This window comes from Dermacentor albipictus, chromosome 6 (assembly GCF_038994185.2).
Source record: "Dermacentor albipictus isolate Rhodes 1998 colony chromosome 6, USDA_Dalb.pri_finalv2, whole genome shotgun sequence".
NCBI lineage: Eukaryota > Metazoa > Arthropoda > Arachnida > Ixodida > Ixodidae > Dermacentor > Dermacentor albipictus.
The window spans coordinates 11944411-11965999 of NC_091826.1; the positions used below are offsets into that span (position 1 = coordinate 11944411).

General features: G+C 47.8%; 1 protein-coding gene and 1 long non-coding RNA gene across 3 annotated transcripts in view; one reads left to right on the forward strand and one right to left on the reverse strand.

Moving 5' to 3' along the window:
* Nucleotides 1–3572: 3572 nt before the first annotated feature.
* On the reverse strand, nucleotides 3573–16176 carry LOC135914236 (uncharacterized). Its single transcript, XR_010568256.1, has 3 exons — nucleotides 16053–16176; nucleotides 14546–14626; nucleotides 3573–3990 (listed from the first exon to the last, which is right to left on the reverse strand). It is a non-coding gene; the product is annotated as an uncharacterized lncRNA (long non-coding RNA).
* Nucleotides 16177–16338: 162 nt separating this feature from the next.
* Nucleotides 16339–21589, forward strand: part of LOC135914235 (uncharacterized) — a 67890-nt gene continuing 62639 nt past the window's right edge. The window contains exon 1 of one of the 2 annotated variants that reach the window (XM_065446997.2): nucleotides 16339–16672. In XM_065446997.2, the coding sequence (XP_065303069.1) occupies nucleotides 16630–16672 (43 nt within the window). In that variant the 5' untranslated portion in view covers nucleotides 16339–16629. The remainder of the gene's footprint in view (nucleotides 16673–21589) is intronic. The other variant, XM_065446999.2, reaches the window with a different exon arrangement.

Sequence of the window (21589 nt, forward strand, 5' to 3'; positions counted from 1 at the left end):
TCTTTGCTTGTCGGAACCTGCAATACACGCGCAGTGATATTTATTCTGACATGCTTAAATAATTGTTAAACCACCGGTTCATTAGCGTTTAAATATCTGGAAAAGATTTGACCTCGTCATGTGCACTGTAAAAATCTCGCATTTCTTCAGGGACGCTATTCCTTTCGTTTCCAAACAAGACGGAGGCTTGCAGGGAATTTGCAAACTAAGTGATAAACAGTGGGTCGAGCAAGGTGGATGTCTCAGGCTGAAGCCAACGTTTCGACAAGGGAACTTGTCTTCGCCATTTCCCTGGTTTGTATGCGTTAGGAATGAACGAACGTAATTATCTCTAAGTGGCTATGGTGCTGCGCTGCTAAGCACAAGGTCGCGGGATCGAATCCCGGCCACGGCGGCCGCGTTTCGATGGGGGCGAAATGCGAAGACACCCGTGTACTTAGATTTAGGTGCACGTTAAAGAACCCCGGCCAGGCGGTCAAAATTATCCCGGAGTCCCCTGCTACGGCGTGCCTCATAACCAGATCGTGGTTTTGGCTCGTAAAACCCCATCACACACACCGCGCGTACGCACGCACGCTCGCTCGCTCGCTCGCACGCACACACACACACACACACACACACACACACACACACACACACACACACACACACACACACACACACACACACACACACACACACACACACACACACACACACACACACACACACACACACACACACACACACACACACACACACACACACACACACACACACACACACACACACACACACACACACACACACACACACACACACACACACACACTTATTTCCAAATTCACCTATGTGGAGAGCTGGCCGAGTTGGTGAATAATCACAGAATCACGAGGTCATCCAGGTTCCTGTGTCACGTCGTTTAGACACTCTACAATAAAGTACGTTTGAGTCCGATCGAACCACGATCCGCCAGCACATAGACTCGATGCTGTACAGATTAGGATATAGACGCACGAGTACGTCCCTCGTTCCCTTGCGGACAACTTTCTGCGGCAATGTATGGAGTGGTATACGGAGGCAAGTAAGAGCGCTCCAGAAAAAAAAAATAATAACCCGAACATTTTCATTTGCGTTAGTTTAGCTGGGGAAGAGAAAACATTAACATCATGTTTACAACAGGAAAATAAGACCGAATACACTACTGAATGTTAAATCTGACATAAGGCGGAACACATGCGCATGCGCCACCAGAGGCAGGAACCCAACACTAGAATAGTTTTCGACGCTGCGTCACGTGGCACAGCAACAAGTTTCTTGTAAAAGCATGCCTTCCACGGCGGTGGCTCAGCGGCTATGGTGCTGCGCTGCTAAGCACGAAGTCGCGAGATCGAATCGCGCCCATGGCGGCCGCATCTCGATGGGGGCGAAATGCAAAAACGTCGGGATCCCGTGCATTGGGGCCATGTTAAAAATCCCCTGCTGATCAAAATTTATCCGCAGTCCTCCACTGCGACGCGACTCATAACCAAATCGTGATCTTGGCAAGTAAAACCCCAGAATTCATCCATTCTTGCCAGTTTCTTCCATATTGTGCCGCTTTAAGAGTCGACTCGGGTCGTAACGGAACAGGTTGTAACGCTTCTTCGTCCAAGTACAATAAATCAGTGGTCGAACCATCGCCGTCGTAGTCATTTTGCTGCCGTCGTCACAGACACACATTTAGTTGTTCGCCACAAACACGTTGGTCTATCTGGTAGCGCTTTGCAGAACCCCAAACGATGCTTGATACTCAGCTACCTGCTAAATGCTTCGTATAACATCGATACCCACGGTGCGTAGGATCTACGTAATAGTTATAATAGTTTACTTAGCCTTTCTTCAACTCTCCGAAATCTTCAGACGAACCCATCCCCATCTCTCCCCACAGAAGAGAAAATTTCAGGCGGTGGGCTGTCAGAGTGGATATGCATTAAGAAGACATGTATGAAAAGGAAATGTTGAATGTGAAGTCGAGGTTTTGACGGAAGCCCGTCTAATCGGGAGGCATCATGAAGAAGGGTAAAAAGAAGGACACCGACCACTGAATGAATACTAGAAAAGACGTTGAAAACGTTGAATGTGAAAGCGAGTATAGGGAATCACTGGCATTCACAAAGAAGTGGGTGGAGGGTAGGAGGAAGATGTCATGGGGGTGATCCCTTCCTCTCCAAAGTATCTATAAACGTTGCTCCCCTCTTTCCCATAAATATGCAACGTTTGTGCCGTCGCGCCAAGAACAATTGAGCGAAAGGCACGGCGTACTATACATGTCCGCGTCAGCCGGCGTCTGATTGTGAAAAAAAAAACTACTATTATTTGTGGTTGGTGGAAGAAACAATGGAATAGCAGAGAAAGAAAAAAATGGCTGTGGCTTAGGTAAGGTTAAGCCCAGGATGCGAAGCATACTAGCCTTTATTTTAGTTGTTGAACCACTGTTTAGCCTGGTGAACTGCTGTTGCTTGGCTATATTTGGTTCGGCTAGACGAAGAAACAACTCATGCATTACTTCTTCGCCTTCAAGAGTGGAACGCGACAGCGTTCCCGTCGACCCGCCAAGGGGTGTAAGACAATGGGCTACAGGGCAGCGACTACGCGCCCCGCATTGGACGCGGTGAGCGTCGAGCAAAGCAGCGTTCGGCGCGGCAACGAAATGTGCGCCTGAGCAAGAGACGCACGCCTTAGAAACAGCGCGTTTCTAAGGCAACACCGCATTCACTAGAGGCGCTTTTGTACCGCTTTGAAGCGTTGTACTCGTGGCTCAGTGGTAGCGTCTCCGTCCCACACTCCGGAGACCCTGGTTCGATTCCCACCCAGCCCGTCTTGCAAGAGTTGAGCCAAAGCCACTTCTCCTCTGTCGTGACGTCACGGTGTCACGTGATTTCATGGTCACCGCCGCGCCTGAGGAGCTGGGTTGAGCCCTCGTAATATGCTTCGCATAAAAGGGACTATATGTTATATATGCGGTGTTTACGATAACGCCTATTGCGCAATGCAGGGCACATCGTAAGCGCATGCCAGCTAGTGGGCAGGACCGGCCATTGTGGCCACGATCAATTAATTTGTGAATACACAGGTTGTTGAAGTGGGCACACAACTTGTCCTCACCTCCGCCTACCTACCTAGCGCGTACGCTGACACCCCTCAGATGCAGATTTAGGCGGTATTAGTGCGCATTCGACAGGCGCGCACTCGTTCGGGGAGAGACGAGAGAGAGAGAAAAGCTTTATGGGGGGTATCAAGCGGTTCTGTGTCCGCAACTTTTTGTCTGCAAATAGTGGTTGTTTTTTCCCCAATCAGACGCGAGCTGACGCGGACGTGTGGCCTCGCGCGTATACGTGTGGTCGACCCGTAACTGCGGGCTGACAGCTGAACGTTGTTGCGACGCCTGTTTCTCGAACCTCGACCGGCGTTACTATTGGGTAGCGTAGCATTGTCGGCGCGCGGCTGCAGGCGTCAGGTAGACCATGGCGACCAGGCAAGGATGAGACGATTTCTAGTGCGAAACTTGTTTATTCAATGGTTGGGAAAGTATAAGAAGAAGAGAATGAATGAAGTACATTGCGGGGCCCCTTAAATAGGCCCACTAAAATTGTAGGCGAGATCTCGCTCACGTCAACGTCACGTGACAGGCACTGAGTCTGGTTGTGGATGGGCGGCTGAGACTTTCTCCCAGGTGACGTTCCACTTGCTTGCCTCCGCTGGCGAGAACCCGCGGGTCGGGGATCATAGGCGCCTGATCCTTTCTTCTAGGCGACGTTGCCCGGGCTTATCCCGGCTGTCACGATCCCGCGAGTCCGGGATCGTAGGCGGCTGTTCCCTTCTCCCAGGTGACGTTGCGCGTACTTGCCTCCTCTGGCGGCAACCCAAGGAGTCTGGTCGAGGATGGGCGGCTGATCCTTTCTTCTAGGCGACGTTGGTTCGCGGAAAGGGCCTCCCCTAGAGTCGGACAGTTCGCGGAAACGGTTTCCCCTAGAGTCGCACACACAAAGGGGCCTGTCATCAAAGCGGGGCGCCTGCCAGCCCGGCAAACACTCGAGACAACCATAGCAAATTATGAATCAATCCTTCGTTTCGATTAGGCATGGTCTTTGAGCATCCTTTTTGCCCGAGGTGTTACACGCCAACCGTAACAACGTGAGCCAGTAAAAGTGAGTGCATTCAAAAGGAAACGTAATAGGAGAAAGTACACAGCGGGGAAGAAAAGAAAACAATGTAAATATGAACCATGTTTGACGCTTACTGCATTAAATCGAATAGAATAGAATTCTTGGCATTGTCAGACCAGTTTTATTTCCAGCTACCTAGCTATCCAACCGAAAACCACCTTGGGTCACCGGGTATGTGCTGCACTTCATTGAACCCCTTTGACGTCAACTTCGTTCACTGACATGTGCCAAATGTACGTTTCCCTTGTCACTACGCTCATCATAAAATATAAAACATATCGTCACCAATTACACAGTCATGATAATATAGATTGCTGATAAAATGTAGAAAGTGTAGAAAGTGCACATGCAACAATAAATCTTCATTTAGTGCACATTAAATTAATTTTTACTTCTAAAGAACGCTATTTTAACACATGGATAAATATATGATATGAGTTCTGCTTGAATTTATCACAATAGCGACCATTATCGCTTTTTCTCAGACATTTCGCCTTCCATGCAATGGACATGAGTTACCGCCGGCTAGCGGGCATTAATAGGGCGAGCAGAGGAGAGACTACTTCAAGAGGCTCTAGCCAGCTGCTCATTGGGCATAGAGTGACATTCCAGAAATGTCCAAAATTCCTGAAATTTGCGAGGGCACCTTTACTAACTGGGCAGTGTCGAGGCGTTTTTAAAGTGAATACACAACGATTCCCGTGCTTCGCCAAACTCTTCAGGCTCGCACGCGGATATCCCGCACGTAAAGTCGAAGACCTGCTCGAGGCGCGTGATGACAGGCGCGTACCGTTTACGAGAGAGGAAAGAAAATAAACTTCATTGATGAAGAAAGTCGACGAGGGAGTGTGAACACCTCATATGGGCATGTCCGCCGAGAATGTGGTAATTACAAACGTGGTTAATGAACCATTGCAATTTAATTAGGAGCCGCCGTAGATGCCTAGTAGCTACGGTGTTGGGCTGCTCAGCAGGAGGTCGCAGGATCGAATCCCGGCCACGGCGGCCGCATTTCGATGGGGTCGAAATGCGAAAACACCCGTGTGTTTAGGTGCACGTGTACGAACTTCAGGTGGTTCAAATTTCCGGAGTCCCCCACTACGATGTCCCTCATTATTAGATCGTAGTTTTGGCACGTAAAACCTGGCAATTTTTTTTCTAGAATAATTAGGAAGAACACCAAATATACGGGACGCTTTTGGTTACTGCTAACCTAATAGCGTGCAATTGGTTTCATCCGCATAGAAGACTACTGCATTAAAAAAAAAGAATTGATGCGTGATTGCTGGGACATTCTTATAGTATATATGAATGCCAACCAGTATTTCATTTAGTAATCTGTTAACGTGGTGTGCATGATGTCGGAAGTTCGCCCCTCTGAGTAGCAAGCAAGACATTCGCCGTTTGTTGCGCGGTGTATGACACGACCTCCGGATAAAGAACGATATGATAGGCCCTCTATTGTGACTCGGGGTCGGGGACGAGACGGACTCTTGGAGCAGACGAGGAGGAGACGAAAAGCTTTGTACAGTATGTATACATATAGTAGGTAATAGCATACAGATAGCGGTGCCTAAAAGCGCACCAGAGTGACGAGGTGGCTGGTGGCGACCCTAACAATGGACCGAATCTGCCTTAAATCCCTTTGGCCGTCCCATGGTCGGCAGGACGAAGCGGGACTGGTGCTGACGTCAACCGCGTGGCCTTCCTCTTTCGTCGAAGAAGTTCAGGCTGCATAAAACCGGTCTCCACGGCAATGGTCAGCCGTTCTGTGGAATTCTGAAGGCTGCCAGTGGATTCGTCGTAGTACTATGTGCCCCCAGACTACTCAGTTCGACCTATGGAAAAGGTTCGGCAGTTTTCTTGAACTTTGCCGGTTGTCACCAAGGGCAACCACTTCAGAAAAAGGGGAGGGGGGGGGGGGGCACGCGTTGCCTCGATGTAGGCACGCAGTGTAGCACAACTCCCAGTAATGTTCTCAATCAACGAGAGTCGCCAAGAGCTGGCTTTGAAAGCTGAGTCAGACAAGCGGTATGCCCAATAGTTTCGCCATAACCGTTTTTCACCAGCCAGGAGACTAGTATCAGTTCTGAATTGTGACATTTTGTGAGACGTGTGTGTGTGTGCACCCGCGCCAGTGTGAGTACAAAACTACCGTATAGACTCGCGTGAGGGACGCACCCACATAGGGGCCGCACCCCCACCTGGGCAGCCCAAGATTTGGAAACAAAATTTCCATTGGAGATGCAATCGCGTTCAGTGCCTCAACGCCGCACGAGCGTCGGCGAATGTTCGCGCGCTGCGTGTGTGTGTGAAGTGATTTTAGGAAAGGAAACGGAAGAGATGAGTGCAGCGCCGTAACTGTCTCTCACAGGAGGACACCTCAACAGCACTGCACGGGGAAGGGGGAATGGGAAGAAAAAGATGAAGGAGAGAAAGACAGGACGAACGTGGCAAGGGGGAAAAAAATGTGAGTGCGGGGCTCAGAGCCGCGCTCTCAAGTGCGTCGCATTGCAGTAGTCTAGCAGTGCCGAAAGAGCGTGCTTCACGATGGACGAGTGGGCCGCGGGGAATAGTAGCGCGGTCGCCGTATCGTAAGTCAGTCCCAATCGCCGATAGACTGTACACAAGTCCGTGCGCTCCACGTACTTCCGCGTGCCGCTACTCGATAGCGAGATCAGCGCGTTGACCTCTGATGCGGTGGTGTACACACGGGGATCCGCAGGTGGGCAGCGGTCGCTGGCTGCGCCGGCACCAATTTGACCAAAAGGTTCGGTCCCGTGTAAGGGCTACACCTTGTCAAACGCGTGAATTTTTATTTTGACTGTAGAAAGGGATTAGTGCAGAGGGGAAGAGGAGGCCGTAGACAAAAACGGACATCAATCAATCAATCAATCAATCAATCAATCAATCAATCAATCAATCAATCAATCAATCAATCAATCAATCAATCAATCAATCAATCAATCAATCAAGTCACTGTATGTGGGCGAGGCGAAATTCGGCGATGGTTCGAGACGTGTGTATGCACTTTGCTTCGTGACAAAGCAAAGTGCATCGACACATTTAGCACCCCCGTCGAGTTGCCAATTAACGATAAGCAGAGCGCGTGACGTCAGCACAAGCGCGCGTGGGTCGTCTGCAACGAGTCGGCCCTTTTGTTGAAGTTACGCGAAGTCGGGGACCTCGATCCATTTCGGTCGAAAGAGAAACAATTATAAAGGTGGAGTGTGTCGAGCGCGTTGACAGAGAAAGGCGGCGGAATGATCGGCCGTCGTCAGTGGCGGAACGGAATGGCGCGTGCGTCACGAGGAGTCAGAGCGCGGTGGTCCTCGCGTTGCGTTGACACCTGATATCGCGCGTAAGCCTTTCTCCCCCCCCCCCCCCCCCCCCCCATTGCTCTCGCGTGAACGAGAAGTGTAACGTGTAGTGCATGCGTCACGTGGACGCCCCTGCCTTGAGCTCGAGCCCGAACGACTTCGGAGAAAGTCTACAGCGCAAACGGAGACGAGGGCTACAAATAAAGCATGGGCGACGGGACAGACGCTGCGCTGGTCCCGCCCGCCGATCGCCTGTGCGACATATGCCGCCATGCACACTCGGACTCACCAACGGTCTATTGAAAGGAAGTACCGTGAAATATTTACTATATGCGAGTATATATTCCATTTAACCGATATGGGGAAGCTTAATAAAGTACGAATCGTTTCAGCCATGCACTCGGAAACAAGCAGCAGAGAGAGGCTTGTCTATACTGTGGGCCACTGATTCTCCCGTGCGTAACAACAGTTTGACAGAAAGAGCCCGAGGGGACACGGCCTTTCTTTTAATCTTTTTTTTCTCTTTCTCGATTCCCTGACGCTATATGTGCCTAATTTTTAACGCTCTGCATAAATTGAGCGAGACGACGTAAAGGCGGTTTAATTTAATTTATGCAGCTCATGAACATTGACCCCAAACTTCTTGCTTGGATTGAGTGTTTCCTTAAAAACCGTTCGCAATACGTGTCAGCTAATAATCTTAACTCCCACTCAAACCCTGTCCATTCCGGCGTCCCACAAGGCTCTGTCCTCGGGCCTCTTCTTTTTCTAATCTACATCAACGACTTGCCTTCTTCTGTTTCCTCTCATATCCATTTATTTGCGGATGACTGCGTAATCTTCAGAGAAATAACAAGCAGTGACGATGTAACCGCTCTTCAGACTGACCTGAACGCTATTTCATTGTGGTGTAAAACATGGCTAATGGAACTTAACATCACAAAATGTAAATCTCTTCGTGTATCAAGAACTTGCAACAGTATCCCCACTTATTCCTTGGATCATGTCCTCTTAGAATCGGTAAGCTCATACAAGTACCTTGGTGTACACATCACTTCCACTCTCACTTGGTCTGCACATATCACATTCATAATTAACAATGCTAATCGTATGCTCGGTTACATCCGCCGCAACTTTTCTAAAGCGCCATCATCCCTCAAACTACTGTTGTACAAAACATTAATACGTCCGAAACTAGAGTACGCCGCATCCATCTGGGACCCTCATCATGAAAACCTAATACATTCACTAGAAATGGTCCAAAATAACTCGGTTCGCTTCATTCTTTCCAACTATAACAGGACCGCTAGCATATCTTCAATGAAATCAAGCCTTAATCTACCATCCCTAGCCTCACGTCGCAAAGCGTTTCGTATCTGTCTGTTCCATAAGATGTTTCATCATCCACACCTGCGTAGCGAATTAATCCCTCCCCCACGTCACCTATCATCTCGATTAGATCATGCCTACAAGGTCGGTGTTCCATTTTGTAGAACTAACGCTTTCTTCCAGTCATTTATACCTCGTACAGCAGCAGAGTGGAATCACCTTCCCGCACTGACAGCCACCATCAAAGATTACCAGCTTTTCAAGAACGCCTTAGCTAATATTGTATGAGTAGACACACTTGTTAACTTTTATTGCAATACTCCTATTCCTTGTATCACATTTCCTATTTTTCTTGTTTTGTATGCCTGTAACCACTCCCCTCTCCAATGCCAATGGCCCTGAGGGTACATGAAATAAATAAATAAATAAATGTGTGTACAGGGCTCTTAACTTAATTGAGAGGAAGTTCGAACAATCTGTGGCTGAACAATCCAGTGTCCCACTTATATCCTTTGAAATTCCTTAGAGGTACACCTGACGACGTCCTTACTTCTGTTTCGCAGAACGTAGTAAGCATAATTCTTTACCAGCGTCGTTATATTCTCCTGATACCTATATGTACATTTTTAAAATTAGCTCAATAGCGATTACGTAAAATATTCACACTGGAGGTAAAGTCAAAAGCAGGAGGAACATTATCGAAGTGGTTTAATCATGCCCTTGAAGACAGTTTTCTTTGAGAAAAATGACGCAACCCCGATCTAGACCGGTGTTTTTCAAAGTGCGGATCACGAACCTGTTTCTGGAGGGTCCAAATATATGTACATTCTACTTGCCGGAACAGAGATGAATTTTCAGTCTCGATGGTCTTTCAACGCCGTTTTAGTCACTTATATAAGTGCACGAAAAGAAAGGAAACCGAGGGACCCCATTTTTATTTGTCGTAACAGAAGAAGACACCAAAATCTCTTCCCCCCCCCTCTCTCTCTCTCTCTCTATATATATATATATATATATATATATATATATATATATATATATATATATATATATATATATATATATATATATATACACCTTCTGATTTGATGTTTATTATTCAGTGTAATATTACCTTTGGCCACAAGATGGACAGCAGTGAAACGGAAAGACAAACGGTGATGTAAACTTTCCTCTCACCGAAACTGCAGAATTGGGGATCGGCCGACATGGTTGTGTCAAAGAAGCCGTAGTGAGAAATAACGGGCGCCAGCAGGAGACGAAGAGGAAGCAGACGGTTGTTGCCGATGGTGCTCGAGCTCGTCCCGCTCGGCCGTTGTCTCTTTCTGTGCATTCATATGAAACGCCGAGCGCAAATCAGGTAGTACAGCTTCAACACTAAGCTATCGGCCCATTTCATTAACCAGCGTTCACTGTAAACTTCTTGAGCACGTTATTTATTCTCATCCTATTACCTTCCTTGAATCTAACAACTTTTTCAATGCATGTCAACATGGCTTCAGAAATTTTTTTTTTCGTGTGAGACACAGCTCCTGTCTTTCACTAATGATTTATTTCGCGCTGTGGATGCTAACGTTATTGTGGATTGCGTTTTTTTTTAGATACTGCTAAGGCGTTTGACACTGTTTCTCATGATCTATTATTAATTAAACTCTGTACTCTTAATATTAACGATCAGTTATTAGGCTGGATTAAATGTTTTCTTTCCAACCGCAGTCAATATGTCTCAGTTAATGATTATGACTCGCCTCTTGTTTCCTTAACTTCTGGAGTACCTCAAGGTTCTGTGTTAGGCTACTGTTTTTAATTTACATTAATGATCTTCCTGATAACGTTATCTCCCATATAAATCTTTTCGCAGATGACTGTGTGCTTTATCGTTCAATTACTAATCCCTCTGATGAAGCATGTTTGCAATCGGACTTGAACGCAATTTCTTCATGGTGCAGGGAATGGCTCATGACACTTAACACCACTAAGTGCAAACACCTGCGTACCTCCAGCCATCCTCCTGAATACACCCCTCGCTATCTTCTTAATAACACTCCGTTATCATCTGTCTCATCGTACAAATACCTGGGTATTCACTTAACACACAATCTGTCGTGGAAAATGCACATCAACTACATATCTAACCAGGCTAACCGCACGCTCGGATTCCTACGGCGCCATTTCATAGCTTCTAACAGCACCATTAAGCTTCGTCTATATAGGACGTTAATCAGACCTAAACTAGAATATGCTTGCTCCATTTGGGATCCTAATCAGATAACCTTAATTAACGCTTTAGAGTATGTTCAACACCGCGCCACCCGCCGTGGTTGCTCAGTGGCTACGGTGTTCGGCTGCTGAGCACGAGGTTGCGGGATCAAATCCCGGCTACGGCGGCCGCATTTCGATGGGGGCGAAATGCGAAAACACCCGTGTACTTAGATTTAGGGGCACGTTAAAGAACCCCAGTTGGTCAAAATTTCCGGAGTCCTCCACTACGGCGTGCCTCATAATCAGAAAGTGGTTTTGGCACGTAAAACCCCATAATTTAATTTTTTTTCAACACCGCGCCGCCCATTTTATTGTTTCAAATTATTCCCCAACAGCGAGCGTATCTGTAATGAAATCTGCACTTGGTCTTCCCGTTCTTTCTCTGCGCCGTAAATATGTTCGCTTGTCTTTTTCACAGAAGTTATTATACCAACCCTATTCTCAAAGATAAGTTACTCCTCTCTCCATCTTATATATCTTCACGCACTGACCACAACTTCAAGGTAGGAATAGCGCAATGCCGAACTAGCCTTTGTATAAATTCATTTATTCCTCGAACTGGAAATGACTGGAGCCACCTCCCTGCCTTCATGGCTGCCATAACCGACGTCAACAAATTTAAGAAATCTGCAGCCGATTTTGTATGCCCCTCCTCTATGTAATGCCCCTGGCCCTGAGAGTACTGAAATAAATAAATAAATAAATAAATAAATAAATAAATAAATAAATAAACGCGTACAATCAATTGGTGGAGGTGTTCGTTCCCCTTTTCATCCTGGAACTCCGTATACCCGGACTCTACCCCCCCCCCCCCCCCCCCCGTCTTGGCAATGCCTGTCAAAGTGTCACAGCAAGGTGCTACCGCACCACCAGAGGTCGCCTGCTCCGGAATACCAAGACAGTGAGACCCTGTCATTGATAGTACGCGTTTGTTTAAGATTAGAGGCGCTCGGCGTTTTATATGCTCGTGTTGTGTACTTCCTCTCGTCCTTCGTCCGGGTTGCGCTGCCCACCCATAGGAACATGTTCAATCACCAACTCGCCCAGCTTGCCGTCTTAACTCAGTTTTATATGATTTCACAGAAAGAGACAACGGCCGAGTGGGGCGAGCGCGAGCATCAACGACAACAACCGTCTGCTTCCTCTTCGTCTTCTGCTGGCGTCCGTATTTCTCACTACAAAGCAAATGAATTTTTCTGATTAAAATAAATTATTAAATCAAAATTATTAAAAACATTACAAGTATTTTTGGTATCTCTATCTGCTTTTAAATGTCTTTCAAATAAATTGTAAATGTGTCTGCGGCATTGCAAAATGTATAATTTTAGAAGGCTTGTAAACGGGAGGTAATGGTAGGTTTGGTACTACTAAAAGAGATTAGGTACTGAAAAAGTTTTAGAAACACTGATCCAGGCCATTCTGTCGTCACAGTCGACGAAAATAAATGTTGAACTTCATTTCGAATAGCGCGAGATCTCATGAAAATCCGAGATGCAGCATGAAAAAGGTTGCCCACCACCAAAATTACTTCTTGGTCTTACTGTTTGGGCAAAGAAAAGCCATTTCCACCGTAACAAACGTAAGGGGATGATTAGATTGTTTTCGTACATGGCGATGGCACGCTTTTGGCAACTAACGGGGTAAATGAACAAAATAGTGTGGTTTTCACGTTCGCGACATACTAGTTGGAAATAAGAACCTACTTGAAAAGTGATTGTGACCTTGCTCCATCTTCAAGTCTTAGGAAAATATTGAGTGACCTTGGGCCGCTTCATTTCAGGAGGTACATATCGTCACCCGGTTTCGAAAAGAGAGTTCGCCGTGGGCCCGTCTTGTCGTTCAACCGGCCTAGACAATTAATGGTCACAATTTTTACTTAGCAACTTGCCGCCATGCACTCGAATTTCTTACATTGCTTCCTGCCACATTGCAGTCTTCGTCATACAATTTAGAACGTGCGCGACTGAACATGTCGTAGAACCACGTACTGGGGCTCTTGTAGAAGTTTACTGCTCAACAGCGTCAGACAACTAGGCATCGGAGCAGCAGGTGCGCTGTAAGGAGCTCTGCAATACAGGCCCCTCGACAGATATTTTCATTGTTTGCGGAGTGGCCTAACTACACAGCAAGGATTCGAACTGCGGACCACGTTCTCAGCAGCGGAACGCCGTAGCCACTGAGCCGCCTCGGACGATTTGCTATGCATTTGCCCGTCGTACTTCTTTGGTACGGGTTGAACATTTCTTTGTTTTCCGTCGCCATCTCTTTCGGTGTCGACGGCGCACAACAGGTGATGAAACGTATTCCTGTACGCGTCAAAACGAGGGCGATATTGCTGCGCGGTGATCAATTTCTTTTCGTGCCACATCTGGCAACGTCGACCGCCTCGCATCACAGCTCTATACCAGCCGGCGGCGGTACGCGCCGGCGCAAAGACACGAAGAAAGCAAGCACAAAGAGCGAACGAGAAAACGGCGTTCCGTTCCGGCGAAGGGCGCGAGATGCGAATGTGCCGCACACCTCGCTTGCACCGCATCATCCCCCCCCCCCCCCCCCCTCGCAGCGCGACCACGTACTACACGCGCACGCGATTGCGCAGAGAGCGCATGTGTATCCTCTACTCGGACGACCTTGCATGTCACAACCCGAGTTGGGAAACGCCGGCGTGGCCCTGCGCAGGCAAGAAAGCATGCGCTGCGGTGTGCAGGGCATGTCAGAAAAAGAAGAAAAAAAGAAAGCCAATCACGAATGCGTGGAAACGAATGCTTCAGAAATAACCGAAAGGAGGAGGTGGCCGAATGAAGCGCAGCTGGCCGGATTAAATGTTGCCAGCGACATCACAAGAAGAGCAAACATTTCGCCTGTCATCACTGCCCGTTTACAATAAATTTGCGTACGCCATTGTGCCTTCTTCTTAGTCTTTTCTTTTTGTCGGCAATGTTGCCGAGACGTCGCTGCTCGGACCATTATATGACACAAGGATTCAATCATCTCGGCGGGCATCGAACGCGTCGTGGCAGGTTACACTGCACGAGCACATTCATGTGAGCAGGGTGTGCGAGAGTGTACTGGTACGCACGGCACTCTGCCACTTTTTTCGAAGCCATTGCGTACTAAGGGATTGCAGAGGTCGACGCTCACTTCTCCGAAAACACCTGTCGTCTATTCTGCAATGGCTTTCGTGAAGATCAACGCTGGCAGCCGGCGCAATTCTATTTTACTTCTCGGGTCTCTATTCCATCTCCTGCTTGCCGCTTTTAGTGCGTGTGTGACTGACTGACTGACTAAATGACGGACTGACTGGGTTCAACATCCTAATGAATTATGACAGAGGCGGCAGTTGAGAGTTTTGGATTCAACTTCAGTTTGACCTTGATTGGTCAAGCTTTGTCCCGTTGCTCTCGTTCCCTTGCAGGATTTTCTAGGAATGTATGGAAATCTAATTACTTGAGCATGTTGTGATTCCGCCCCCATCGATATGCGGCCACTGCACTCGGGTGTCGGACTCGAGACATCCACGCTCAGGATCTGAAAGACATATAACCATTCAGTCATTGCGATGAGTCACTGCGATGAATCACTGAACAGGTGACTGTCCCTGTGGCTGCAAGTTGAGAGTTTTCTGAGCACCTGCTAACTTCATCGACGCTTGCATGCGGTGTACAAGCCTCGCTCGGCTGATAAGAACAAAAGAGATGAGAAACCCACTTACCGCCAGGACAGTGAGCCACCATATGTTGTTTCAACACCAATTAATTGGACTAGGCCTTTTATTCGATCATGTTCAAAATACCTTAGAAAGGCCCATGCGTTCTAAGGTCCTCTTTTAATTCGAGCATCGGTTGATTCAAATGAAGGCTCAACTTCCTGTTGGGTTCGAATTACTAGAAGCCGATTTCTTTGAGTTTGACGTCTAACATTGGGTCGTAAACGCCACAATCACGCCATCCTCCTCCAAACATACGAGTCTCTTTGGATATTGCTCCGTTTTTTCTCTCGTTTAAACCTACATGCGAAACGTAAACTGGTGCTATAGATTCAGAACAGCGACATATCAGACATAATTACTTTTGTCGGCAGATGCATAACTTCTGAGTATTTCAATCGTGATACATGAAGTTTTACGTCCCAATGTTCCACTGTGGCCCATGGCTGGGACCGTATAGTTGAGGGCTTGAGATTATTTTTTAGTATCGGCAGCTGTTGAACAAGTACCTGAATTCAAGTAAATGCATGAGCGTCTTTGCTTACCGTACCTAAGGAAATGTAGCGGCCGCGGCCGGGAACCAAACCTCTGACCTTGTCTTCAGTAGCGCCATGCCTAATGAGCCGCTATGGCTCTTTGAGAATGTTTGAGAGCGCGATTCATGACTGTTACCCAAGCAAGGCAGCGACTGTCAGCTACCTCGACAGTTAACCTCTCTAAATAAAACTGGCTTCCCGGAACATTGATACTGATCGGCGGTGCACTGCGAAGCCACATCCGTGAATGCCACCGCAGCAGAACCGCGGTGCTGTCAGTAACACAACAATAGTATACGTAGCGTGTACGCAAGTTGTTATTAGCAGGCCTCTTTTCCTAGCATTCACGAATACTATAAGTAGCTCAACGGGAGCTGCCGCTATGTTGCGAACAGTTGATCAGTGTCGACACACGGAAAGTACCACTAGCACGCTTCGTTGTATCGGTAGTCAAACCAAACAGAAGTGCACGTAAAATAATACGAAGGATCTGGGAATATGTGTTGGTGTGCCAGCTCCCGGAACGCTGTCGGCAAGAGTGGATCACTCACTAGTGCCACTTCTGTAAGGCCGACACCATCGCACCTCTCGCAAAACGGAAAACCATTCCGTCGTGTCGCGTTATTTGTGTGCGCGCGCATAGTACGTCATGCGTAGCGGCATGTTCGTGGAATGTTGAATTGAAATGCCATTCACAGGAAGCCGAACTTACAGTTTGATATTTTTTAGGGTGGGACACTGCCAACCTTTCACGGTACTGTGACGTCGCCGTCCCATTAGCAACCAACGCAACGGGAAGCCTCCATCGGATGTGTCGCGTCGCATGTAGACACAAGCACACGCACAGACACACCAAGCAATGACACACACACTCTCACGGCGGCCATCGCACGTGCACAGACAGCTAGTACGGACAGCCAAGCGGGCCAAGTGCGCCCGATGTCGCACACGTGACCTTGTTTGCCGACGTTTCGTCGAGTGGCAATGAGCGGCGTGGTGGCGGTGTCGGGGGCCGCGTCAGTGAGCTGCGCGCTTCCAGCGGCGTCAGGCAGATCCCGCAGCGTGAACGGCCCGGCGCGCGCAGGAGAGCGGCCGGTGTGAGAGCCCAGCCAGCCGGCGTGCGACAGGACGCGCGCGGACAGCCCCGCCTTGGGCACACGAGCGCCGCGAGCGCTCGACGATAACGAAGGGCGCGTCGTCACTCGATCGCTTTGTCGCGGCGCGGAGAAGGATTGCGCTGCTGCTCCTGCGGTGACAGCGACCGACCGCGTCGACGGCACTCCGGGACCATGGCGGGCATGTGGTTCGTAGTCTGCGTGCCTAAAGACGAAGGTGAGTTGCGGCTGCATCGGCGCGTGCTTCTGCGAACCCGCCCACCGCAATGGCCCAGCGGCCATGCGTTAATTTCTTTTGTCGAGCATGTGGTCGGGGGTTCGATTGCCAGCCACGGCTGCCACAGAGCAATGACAGGCGAAGTCCGAAAGCGCTGGTACACTTAAATTTATGTACGGGTTAAAGAACTCCAGTTGCGGCGTGCTATACCGCAGTCCAGGTGTTTTCTTGGCGCATTGAACCCCACCAAATAAATATTTTCGGACGTCTATTTTCTAAATGCAATTCCCGCTGTCCGGTCAATGCGAGGGCCGCAGTCGCGTCCGTCTACTTCCTTCAGCTAATTTGACCACTACCAACAGGTGCATTTCACCGCTTAGTCTTGGATATGCCGTCAACCTCCGAATAGTTTCTTGTAGTGTGTCAGGCTGGCACACGGTGCTGTGGCGGGGCAGCCCCGCTCTGCGCGTCGTCTTCCCTGGCTGGCTCGCCAGGTTGTACGTAGCGAAAGATTACACCGAGGTGTTGGACTTGTGTTTGCGGAAGCACTTGGAAGTAGGCGGACGATACTGCATGCCGCAGCGACTCCTTTGAGCACTGTCTCACTATCGGAACCCTAAAGCAATGCCGTGGGCGTGAATGATATCAAATAAGTTTCCGCTCGGGTTCTTAGACGATGAATGACCTCCGTGGTATCGAAATATCCGTGACCGCTGCCCTTTTTGCCTAGTTCTCAGGAGGCGCACTGTGATAGAATTTGCACTGCTGAAGTTCGACGTCCGTCTGCGTGTCCATTGAAGGTCGCGCTGCACGCTGAGCTTTGGAGTCTTTGATGTGTCATCTTTCAGTGGTGGCGAATTCTGCTCAACTGGCGTTGTTTCAAGAACAGCGCAAAAGTAGGACTCGAGGACAGATACTTCTAATTCTGCGCACAGAGGTATAATCCTGTTTTTTTTTTGTGTGTGTGCCCGAGTATATCCTACTGCAAGGGACTGGCAGTCCGCCCATTGCCTACAATGGTCGACTCGCTTTTTCTTGGGGGGGGGGGGGGGGGGAGGAGGGGAGATAGGCTATAATTTTGCGTACTTACGAGCAGTCTAAGGCACAACTACTGTTGTCCTCGAGTCCCAGCTTTCGGCTGTTCTCTATGAACATTTCCCCGCACGAACTAGCCCAACTGCAATGTTTTCTCCTGGCGGAATTTTCTCGCGCCAACCTTTCTTCGGAAAGGTGGTTTTGTAGCAATGTTTCGTCGGCTACGATAATGCTCTTACGTAATCGGCTCTAATTGAGACTGAAACTATTGACAGCGCGAAATGGCACGAACAACACAAGTTACACGGACAAGCGCTGTCCAAGAGTTCGGCACTGCTGGGCTCAGCTATAGGTGAGTTAGAAACTCTCCTATAGCTCACCTATAGGGGCTCACCTATAGGTGAGCTAGAAACCGCTGCCCGATATATCGGGCAGCGGTTTCTTGTGGGCACTGAAATGGGACAGGCGTTGTAATGTCTTCGTCACGATTGCCTCACCCTTATGTGACATGATTGAAGCGTTGACATGCATGCTTATTATGCACATCGTAGAATGCAAACTTTTATTTTAAAGCGAAAGATACTCCCCGTGACTCGCGTAATGTGTAAATGGCGTCTGGAAATTACGTTTGCATAGCGTTGGCGGCAGAAACAGACGAAAGCGCCCATCGTGTTTTATATAGCGAAAGCCGGCGCGCGATTTGTCACCAGCTCAGTGATTTAATGTGCTCCGGCGCAGAGTTGAAATCTTACATCTGCGACCGACGCTGGCCCGCTCCGCTGTTTACGCACGTCTACATTGTTCCTCGGTATAACAATGGCAATCTTTCACTCAGTTTCATTTCCTTGTTCAGACAGCGTTGCCTTCACTCGATGCTCTTGAGCATTCCGACGCTACTCCTTGACGTTAACGTTTATCGTGAAGCGACGACCATTTTTATATCGCTTGTACAGGTTTTACTCATTCTTATCGTAACAGCAATGCGACGAGCGCGTTTTGTTTCTCGACACCGAGTTGCTGCGTCACGTGCTTTCATACTAGTGCGGTCGAGGTGGGACTGTCGGTGCGCAGCGTCCAAAAAAATGGGCCTTCGTAAGATAAGAACGAAATTTATGGGTTCTTCTTCGCTCTGGCTGCGCCATACCTTACGCTGGATGACATATAAAGCGGGAATAGCGTAAAGAAATGCAAGTTGCATAAGATAAGTCAGTTCGTGATCTTTATGCCCAGAAGAGCGGGCCGTTTACGACAGACATCAAGCCAGCGCTCGTGTTTCACAGAGTCGCGTGTATTTTAGGTCACCTGTCCTGTGGCGCTAAATTATATCACTGTCAGATTGGGTGGCTCAAGGGCATCTCGGAGAGCGCCCTTCAGTGCTTCTGGACGCGACTTTGGGCTCTGTTGTTGAGTAGCAGGTCGCGAGTTTGAGTGGCAGGCTAGCTATGACGATTATGACGGCTAGCTATGTGTTTCCATGCGTACTCCTTATAATTCTGGGCATTTACCTGCTTTTGATCGAGATAGCTAGCTCTGCTATGGGAGCTTACAAGCATTTTGATGGTTGTGGATAGTGTGCTTTGCAATTACTGTATTTATGCATGCATTGAGGGGTAGATGGCTAGTTTGTTACTAGGTCATTAGGAAAAAAATTACGGTCGTAATTTTCTTCATAATACAAGCAGCATACGATGTTGTTAGATTTTATTAGTTGGAGAATCGAAAGATGAAAATTTGGTTTATACAAACAGGACATCCTGTCGGAATTATGCTTCCAACGCGGTTTATGTTACGCTCACTATAGAGGTTCCAAACAATACATGCGTATTCGATCTTGGGTCTATTTAACCAAAATTAAGCTCGAAATTTAGATTCAGTGTAGTTTTTAGTTTATATCTTATAAAAAAGTTTGCTAAAAGCCAAGGCACTTCGTGTGGGATAGTCAGCTCTTGCGTAGCCTAGCTTCCCATCTGCTTACAGTTATTAAATAAACAAGCTACACGTGTTGTTAACATGATTGTTACAGGACCGGTTGTTAGCGAGCCCCTCTTGAATGTTTGCGGATGAAAAGTGGATGAAGCGGGGATTAAATTTTAAATTGTTCGTATTTACTAGCTTCAAGTGTGAAAGAACCTAACCTACATAAAGAAGTTAATTAGGCTTTATTTCGATATATGAGGACGACTTTATTTCGATTCTGTGGAAGGGGGGAAAGCAGCTCTGATACCTGTTCATACACTCGCGGTGTAATTGTACCATATAGTATATACATTTTCTCAGTGCCCGGAATATCAATTCAAGAGCGCAAGAAAGAAATTCAATTTGGGATTATTTTTACATTTCAGAGAAGTTTCTGACTCAGTTCGTCTAAATATGTATTACAGAAGCCAAATACGTGTGAAGCCGTGGGCTTGGTAATTGACTCATTTGAGTACCCGAAAACGGTTCGTGCAGTTTAAAGGGGTGTCGTCGGGAAGGCTAGAACTACAACAAGGGATTCCTCAAGGATCAAAATTGGGCCCGTTATTGTTTTTGCTCTATATTAGTAATATAGCAGACGTAGTTAATTCGTCTCAAGTAATAATGCACGCTGATGACACAACTGGTTTCTTTACATCGGAGAATATAGCTGAACTAAGAACGAGGGCAAATGCATGCATTGTATCGTTGAGCCGGTGGCCGATTGAAAATAAACTTCAGCTTCATGTGGCCAGAACTACATATACAATATTTAGCCTGATTATTAGGGCAGTTAACCTGGACTTTACAGCAGCCTTTCTGGATGTGATATTTCAAAGAGCACAAACTCAAGTTTTCAGGAGTTTGGTCTAACAAAGAACTCTCATGGAGTGTGCACGTTAAGCATTTCTCCCATGACTAGCTCATGCTTCTGCCATCTACAAATTCATGCACATAGCCCCACTGTGGTTAAATGTACAACTATATAACTCTTGTTTATCTAATCTTTGTTACGGTGCTTTAGTATGGGGCACAACGAGCAAGTTAAGTTATGGAAAACTGATTTCAGAAAAGTTATTCGCGTCTGCATCAACTATTCCGGTTGTGTAATGAACCAGCGAACAGCTCGGCTGTTTTCCAAATACTAATGTTGAATTCCAATGGCAGATCTAGATCAAGTTTTTCTGCTCTGTATGGAGCAATCCTATTCCAATGGCAGAATGGGAGCGTGAGCTGTGTGTTCCAATGGCAGATTGGGAGCAGCCCCTGATCCCGGATTGCTCCGTGGAGCAAAAATATTTGCTCCGCCGAAATCGGCAGATTTGACCGGAAGTCCTCGTGACGTATTTCCTTCACTCGCCTCTGCTTCCTGTCACGGTCGCCTATGGGAAACGTGGACGCCGCTTCGCGCCGTGCGATTTTGTTCGCGCTCCTAGACAGCTCCGACTCAGACAGTGCGATTTCCAAGTCGAGTGATGATTCTTCCGACACAGACAGTGAAATGGGGTGGTGGGTTCCGCTTCCAAGCGCTTGTTACTCTCTATTCTAGCGCCCTCCCACTTGATTTTCCTGTACTAAGTGCCCCCGCGGGAGCGCACGCATTCCCTTCGCAGATATGGTGTGAGCAGATGAGAGCTATCTCAGTCGGAGCGACGCGCTCCGTTCGTGATCCGGCCGAGCGCTCGCGATCTACCATTGGAATTCAACATAAGTCCAGTTAACCTCTCTCCTTCCTCCTTTCTCTCTCTCTCTCTTTAGTGATTCGCGAGCACATCAAATACATTATAAATTATTACAACCTACGCAAAAAGAGAAACACGACGTGTCATTACTTCGCAAACTATCGGCCCATTATCGGCTATATATGAGAACGGAAAGCTCATACACTTCTCGTTAGAACAAATTATGGCACGCAGACTTATGCAT